The following is an 8290-nucleotide window of genomic DNA, read 5'->3' as shown; positions in this document are numbered from 1 at the left end:
TTTTAACGCGGCCTATATCAAAATTCTTCCTAAACAAGGCCGAGATCTTTCATTGCCAGGGTCTTATAGACCCATTTCTTTGCTCAACTCGGACTATAAGATCCTGGCAAAAATACTGACAAACAGACTTAAAAGTGTCATGCCAGACATTATTCATCCCGATCAGACCGGGTTCATCGCTGGTCGACACTCTGTTCTCAATGTCAGGAAAGTCATCGCGGCCGTTCAACACCTACAAAAAAAGGAAGGTCTGTCTCCTGTAGGGGCCATTGTGTCCCTCGATGCAGAAAAGGCCTTTGACCTTGTGCTATGGCCCCATCTATACAAAACAATGGACGAATTCGGAATCCCCTCTAAATTTATCAAATTCATTAAATTATTGTATACTACACCCGCATCCCAAATAATGTGTAATGGCCAACTGTCAGATCATTTTCAACTGCATAGAGGCACCAGACAAGGGTGCCCTCTATCGCCCTTACTCTTCGCTATGGCCATTGAGCCGTTAGCGTTAAAATTGAGAAGTGCCCCTGATTTCCAAGGAATTAATATAGGAGGACATGAGATTAAAGTCTCACTTTTCGCAGACGACATGTTGCTGTATGTCTCCAGCCCCATGACGTCTATCCCAGTTATACTCTCGATAATAGAAACATTCGGACGTGATTCAGGTTACAAAGTGAACCTCGACAAATCCGAGATAATGATTTTGGGGCAATATAAGACTGATCCCTCATCCTCCCCCAGTTTGTCAAAATTAAAAACTAGAGCGACCCAGATTAAGTATCTAGGTGTGCAAATTCCGAACACAACGGATCACCTATACAAATTAAACTTCACCCCCATAATTACCAAAGTGATTAACTTGATGAACACTTGGAACAGCTTTCCTCTTTCCCTCTTAGGTAGAGCCATGGCAGTCAAAACGGTGATCTTTCCTAAGGTGTTCTATGCACTCCAGATGCTCCCCATAGCTATACTCCAAGCCGACATTAAAAGGATAACATCGGCAATTTCTAAATTTTTATGGAAAGGGCATCGGGCCAGGATCTCGATTGCAAAATTAAAAACCCCTCGGACCCAGGGCGGATTAGGAATACCCGATTTTGAGCTATACTCTAGGTCTATATTTTTCAGATACGCAGGGGACTGGTTGCTGGGGAGGTCTACATATACGGACGCAACACTAGACCGGGCAGTCCTACATCCTTTCTCACCTGCGGCACTACTGCATATGAAACCCTCTGACATTCCCTCAGGGGTACTCGCAAATGTATTATTTAGAGACACATACAAGAACTGGGTGGGGACTAACAAACTCCTTAACCGTGAATATCACACTTCGCCTTACCTACCTCTGTGGGGAAACCCTGGTTTCAGCCCATCCCTGACCAATCCTGTCTTCAAGATCTGGCTTAAGGCTGGCGTGGACCTTGCAAGCAGGGTGTTCGATCCAGGAGGACACGTTGCCTCTTTTGCTGACCTTCAGGAGAAATTTAAATTACCAAATAACACCTTTTTTCTCTATCTTCGGGTGAGACACTATGTGTGGTCCTTGGACAGGGGCCCCCTGCTGGGCAAGGAGACACACCTTATCTCTGCCATACTTCAGGCGTGGGATACTGTAGAATATAAAATAAAACACTTATATCCCTGTCTAGTAGAGGCAAAAAATAAATCTAGACCCCTTACGCAAGACTTAATAGCAAAATGGAACTCAGATATTACAGATCCGGGTAGACTGTCCCCTTCCACAATAATTCATTATGGTAGATGTAATCGCTACTTATCCTCTGCCTACTTACAAGAAACACACCTGAAGACATTGCATAGATCTTTTATTACCCCCGCCCAGCGTAGATACATAACTCCGGGGAATGCGGAATCCGGTGACTGCACTAAATGCAAAATGGCAAATGCAAAGTACTTCCACTGTTTCTGGGAGTGCTCTAAAATCCGTCGGTATTGGGCGAAAGTGATAGCTTATGTCAATAGGGTTCTGGGGATATCAGCGCTGCCAACACCGGAGGCCTGCCTGCTCCTTGATTTTAGTTCTTGGAGCCTCGCTCCTCACACATCAAGACGGGTACCCTTTCTAGTGATCACGCTAACTTTAGCAAAAAAAACCATACTAATACATTGGACTAAAAAATCAGCGCCCACAATACGAGAACTGGTAGGCAAACTATTACAATTACTATATTTTGATGTGAAAACCCTTATGATAAACGCAGGGGTGTCCGCAAAATCCTTCCATGACAAATGGGACGCCTTCATAAATTGTATGGACGAAGAATCACGCAACACCATACAGGGATTCTTTAATAAGGGAGAGTGGGTAAAGGCAGGACCCCATTTGAAAGGCTTATCGCCAGACCTGCTTTCGAACTAGTGAACTCCTTTCAATTATTACTATTACTTTTTCTTTCTGTCGCCCTACATATTGTACCTCCCAAAGGAACTACTCAAACAGCGAATTATTTAATGCCTTCCTAAAAGTCATAGACAATATATTATTATTGGGATGAATGTCAAAGAGAGCTCCTAGATTTGTTCCTTGCTTGTTACCTGATCCGATTTGAAGTCTGCAATACCCATTTTAAGCTATCAAATTATCCACTCATATGCAATCTCAACCCCCCCCCCCTCCCCCACCCCGGATGTGTCTGTTTTACGTCTATATTATAATGCACTATACTATGTTATTGCTCAAGTAACATCTGGTTGTCAACTTCTGACATTGTAAAATGGACCTATTGCAAAAGGAAAAAGCATTGTTCAACTTCCTTATACAATGTGCAAAGCAACTGCTTTTCCATTCTTCTTTTTTCCGCTTTATATGTATGTATGTGTATATGAAAACTTTCAATAAAAAGTTTAAAAAAAAAAAAATATATATACTTATTCCATATTGTGTGACCGCAGTTCAGCCATACAATATCAGATTCTATAGATATTCATTAGACTTTGTGATTTCTTAGGCTTGTTAGATTGCCTGTTGGGGAGATTGATGTCTTCTCTAATATATCATTGCCCCATTTTTCTCTCTGCTATTTCTTTCTTTTTACATCTGTGTTCTGTATCTCTGCAAAGTGTTTGGATACATTGTGGGCCTTATTCTAGTTCACTCTTAGAGGCAAATTCCTTCTTATCTGGACAAAACCATTTGCACTGCAGGGGGGCAGATGTAACAGATGCAGATAGAATTAGATTTGGGTGAGTTATTTTGTTTCTGTGCAGGGAAAATACTGGCTGCTTTATTTTTACACTGCAATATAGATCTCACTTTGAAGAAAAACCCCACCCAAATCTAATTCTCTCTGCACATGTTACATCTGCCCCACCTGCAGTGCACATTTGTCCATTTAAGAATGAATTTGCCTCTAAGAGTGAACAAGAATAAGGCCCTATGCGTTTTCAACCCTTTTCTGATATTGTTCTGCATTTCTCATTTTTATTTGCATTTTGTCTGACCTACATATTGGTGCCCACAAGGGCATTCGGATTCAGTATGAAATCCCGGGGGTCGGGATCCCGGCGTTCAAAATCCCGACGCCGGAATCCCGACCACCGAAATCCCGACAAAGGGGGGGGGGGGGGCGTGGAACGCCCCCCCCCCCCTTGCGGGCTCGCTGCAGTCTCCTTGCAGCGGGCCCGGTGCCTCGCTACGCTCGGCACGCTAATTTATTCTCCCTCCAGGGGTGTCGTGGACACCCACGGAGGGAGAAAGTGTCGGGATTTCGGTGGTCGGGATTTCGGCGGTCGGGATTTCGGCGGTCGGGATTCCGGCGTCGGGATTCTGAACGCCGGGATCCCGACCGCCGGGATTTTAACTGCATCCCGGGCATTCCAATAAGTATATTAGACCTTCTCATTTATCACATGACATATTTGTATTCTTTCTTTGTCTGTTTGATTGGATGGATGATATCTGTTTATTTTGCAGTGTCTCTTTGTTGTTTTACAATTTAAACATTTGAGACATGAATCAAGGCCCTTATTCAGATCTGATCACAGTACAAATTTGTTCTCAAAATGGGTGCAACCATGTGCACAGCAGGTGGGGCAGATGTAACATGTGCAGAGAGAGTTATATTTCAGTGGGGTGTGTTGAAACAGAAACTAAATTGCAGTGTAAAAATAATGCATTCAGTATTTACCCTGTGCCCCGATCCGGGTATCACAACAAACTTATTTACCGTCCAGATGCCTGAGAAGACTGGCTCTGCGCTCCAGACATGGTTTCCACTTGTGCCGTGTCTGCGCTGCCCGCTCTGTACAGCATGTGCGGTGACCCGGTGCAGTGGTCTCAGTGATTGCGCTTCACTACCTGCCCGTCACTCCCGAGGTTCAACTTCAGTCTCCTGCGGCTTCCATGCCGCCGTCATTGATTACAGTAGCTCAGACCATATGCCAAACAAACAAGGCTTCCCGCCTTTTCCAGACATGGGAGAAGCCATGTCTTTCCTGTCACATGTTCCAGTCCCAGCCAATCCTGGCCATCCCTCAGTCTGGCTCATTGCCCCGCCTTCCCACTTCCTCTGCTCCCTATAAATAGGCTGGGTGAAGTCAGATCAGGGCCAGTGCTACTGATCTCATCCTAAGGTTATTACCTGTTGGTGTGTTCTGTCTCCAAGCTGTGTTGCAGGTTCCAGTCCCTGAGGATTCCACTCCTTCCAGGTTGTGTCATATCCTGTAAGAAGCTGCCTGGCTTCAACATCAGTGCTCTGTCATTGTTCATCTCCAACATCGGTACTCTGTCATCGTTCCTCTGCAACATCAGTGCTTTGTCATCGTTCCTCTACAACATCGGTGCTCTGTCATTTTTCATCTCCAACATCGGCGCTATGTCATTGTTCATCTCCAACATCGGTACTCTGCCATCGTTCCTCTGCAACATCAGTGCTTTGTCATCGTTCCTCTACAACATCAGTGCTCTGTCATCGTTCCTCTGCAACATCAGTGCTTTGTCATCGTTCCTCTACAACATCGGTGCTCTGTCATTTTTCATCTCCAACATCGGCGCTATGTCATCGTTCATCTCCAACATCGGTGCTCTGTCATCGTTCATCTCCAACATCAGTGCTCTGTCATCGTTCATTTCCAACATTGATGCTCTGTCATCGTTCATTTCCAACATCTGTGCTCTGTCATCGTTCATCTCTAACATCGGTGCTCTGTCATCGCTCCTCTACAACATTTATGCTCTGTCATCGTTCCTCTACAACATTGGTGCTCTGTCATCGTTCATCTGCAACATCGGTGCTCTGCCATCGTTCATCTGCAACATCGGTGCTCTGCCATCGTTCCTCTGCAAACATCAGTGCTCTGTCATTGTTCCTCTGCAAACATCGGTGCTCTGTCATCGTTCCTCTGCAAACATCGGTGCTCTGTCATCGTTTCTCTGCAAACATCGGTGCTCTGTCATCGTTTCTCTGCAAACATCGGTGCTCTGTCATCTTTCCTCTCATCATCTGTGCTCGGTCATCGCAACACCAACTTAATCAGTGGGCTCGAACAAAAAATTGGGATATAAACAATAGGCGCAATAATATACTCTCAAGTTACAATTTCCTTTAGACTTCTCTTTCCGATGTGTTGGGGTCGTTTTTCAGACAGGTATCAGTTGAGGGGTCGTGAAGTTTAAAGAAAAAATAAACAAAAAAATATATATTATGTGATTGTCTTTAAATTAGACCAAAGACAGGTACGTGATATTCAGAATCAATGACAGTACAGTAGGTGCGGGTTTCAGGAGGCGTACCAAGACTCACGTTGGTTGAGGTAATGTCATCTCCAACATCAGTGCTCTGTCATCGTTCATTTTCAACATTGATGCTCTGTCATCGTTCATTTCCAACATCTGTGCTCTGTCATCGTTCATCTCTAACATCGGTGCTCTGTCATCGCTCCTCTACAACATTGGTGCTCTGTCATCGTTCCTCTACAACATTGGTGCTCTGTCATCGTTCATCTGCAACATCGGTGCTCTGCCATCGTTCATCTGCAACATTGGTGCTCTGCCATCGTTCCTCTGCAAACATCAGTGCTCTGTCATCGTTCCTCTGCAAACATCGGTGCTCTGTCATCGTTCCTCTGCAAACATCGGTGCTCTGTCATCGTTCCTCTGCAAACATCGGTGCTCTGTCATCGTTTCTCTGCAAACATCGGTGCTCTGTCATCTTTCCTCTCATCATCTGTGCTCGGTCATCGCAACACCAACTTAATCAGTGGGCTCGAACAAAAAATTGGGATATAAACAATAGGCGCAAATAATATACTCTCAAGTTACAATTTCCTTTAGACTTCTCTTTCCGATGTGTTGGGGTCGTTTTTCAGACAGGTATCAGTTGAGGGGTCGTGAAGTTTAAAGAAAAAATAAACAAAAAAATATATATTATGTGATTGTCTTTAAATTAGACCAAAGACAGGTACGTGATATTCAGAATCAATGACAGTAGGTGCGGGTTTCAGGAGGCGTACCAAGACTCACGTTGGTTGAGGTAATGTCCCTCGCATCAAGGTTTCTTTGGTATAGTCTCGAGGAACCCCACTCTCCGTTTTAGTTGGTGAAGGACTTCTTGTATGTGGGAAGTCAAAGGATTTTCAACCGTGCTCGGAGATAAGGAAAAAGATATATATATATATAATATCTTGTGTTTAGAGGACAACTATGCGTGATATCAAAAAGGTTGTGGCGGAAAGTGTGGCTCTCTGAGGCGTACCAAAACTCACGTTAGTTGAGGTAATGTCCCTCGTATCAAGGTTTCTTTGGTATGGTCTCAGGTAACCCCACTCTTCGTTTCTTCAGTAAGTGACTCCACAATATATATGAAGCCAGGATATTTTCAACCGTGCTCAAAATAAAAAGAAATGCATATATAGTATCTAATGTTGAACAGTGACTATATTTTTCTTGGTGAGTGAGGAGCTGGAAAGGGCGGTAAACTTTGACAGCGTACCTCACTTCCGTTATAAAAAAGTGAAGAACACACATAAAGGTTTCTTTTAATAAAGTTTCTTTTAAGAAAAGGGCGTACCCCTACTCACGGTGAGGTCTGAGATTTTCAAACCTATAAAGGTTTCTTTCTATCCCCTCCTTGTGATTCAACCAGGTTAAAGGATATTTAGGACCTGGTATGGACCGTAATCAGCCTGATATCTCCAGTATTCTAATGCATATAGAACATAAGGGAGAATTTGGTATAGTAAAGTATGGCAGGTACACTTAGTTGGATGGTTTAAATACCATATACACTTTTTTGCGCACCTTACTCACCCCTTTTAGTGGGGGGTAAATACCCGTAGCAGTTTCTTTATCCAAAAAAGGGGGAGCCTTAATCTTTCTCAAAATGGACCAGGACTCCATGTGGGTAAAAGAGGTATAACCCCAAAAATTTTTAATCCATGAAAAAATGTTTACAAGTCCCAAGGGTACAAATACCACCCAAATAGCAAAAACATCAAATACAGGTATATCTGGCCTGGAGCTGACATCACACACCCTCCCCTAAAATCAGAATACACAACTGCTTTATCCAGGATACTCCTACCTATTTTTCTGGCTTGCCTCCATTTTTCTTAGCTCTTCGACTAAACAGCTGGTTTCCACTTTGCAACATCTACTTCCTGTCAATCATCTTGTGATCGACACGCCCCCAAAAAAGTAGCAGGACTTTATTATAGGGTGGCCTATCGCATGCGTACTATGGGTTGTAGGCAAGTGCAGGGCATCAATAATCACCCACTGTGTATTCGCAGCTATGCAATCAGGTCTGAATTGGGCCCATTAAAAATGATTTCAGACTTTGCCTATAACTTTCTTTGATTCGAAGCAATTTGTAATCATTTTGTCTGGGTACGTGGTAGAACTCATAATTATATATCTCCTGTCAGCAATTGAATTCCTTCTATAAGGTACAAACATTGTGTATTTTTCCACATGCAACAACTCCATTCTGAGTTTCTAGAGCAGGTTCTGGAGTAGCTTCAGGATTATACAGGCCTCAGGCAATGCGCTGCACAGCAGTATTTGATGTATATTTTAGTTGACCTGATTATCTCTCTAATACAAATGAACTGCACTACAGGTCTCCCTATTATGTGATGTACATGTAGTGCTCTAAGACATAGCGTTGGTATCATAGGCGTGCGCACGGGGGGTGCCAGGGGTGCACAGGCACCTCCTAATGACTGTGCACCCCCCGCACGATTGCAGCCAGGCAGACCCCGCCAGCGGGGTCTGCGGTGGACGTCCAACGGATGCCTGCCAGGGACAGGCTGTGTGTTT

General features: G+C 44.0%; 1 protein-coding gene across 1 annotated transcript in view; it reads left to right on the top strand.

The window, feature by feature from the left end:
* Positions 1–490: 490 nt before the first annotated feature.
* Positions 491–8290, top strand: part of LOC146057682 (vomeronasal type-2 receptor 26-like) — a 64242-nt gene continuing 56442 nt past the window's right edge. Inside the window, exons 1-4 of the mRNA XM_083169638.1 lie at positions 491–600; positions 4649–4999; positions 5084–5323; positions 5807–6077. Of these exons, the coding sequence (XP_083025764.1) occupies positions 491–600; positions 4649–4999; positions 5084–5323; positions 5807–6077 (972 nt within the window). The remainder of the gene's footprint in view (positions 601–4648; positions 5000–5083; positions 5324–5806; positions 6078–8290) is intronic.

Source organism: Crinia signifera, chromosome 1 (genome assembly GCF_055691185.1).
Source record: "Crinia signifera chromosome 1, ASM5569118v1, whole genome shotgun sequence".
Classification (NCBI taxonomy): Eukaryota; Metazoa; Chordata; class Amphibia; order Anura; family Myobatrachidae; genus Crinia; species Crinia signifera.
Note: the sequence above shows the minus strand (reverse complement) of the source record. Positions and strands in the feature narration are given on the sequence as shown.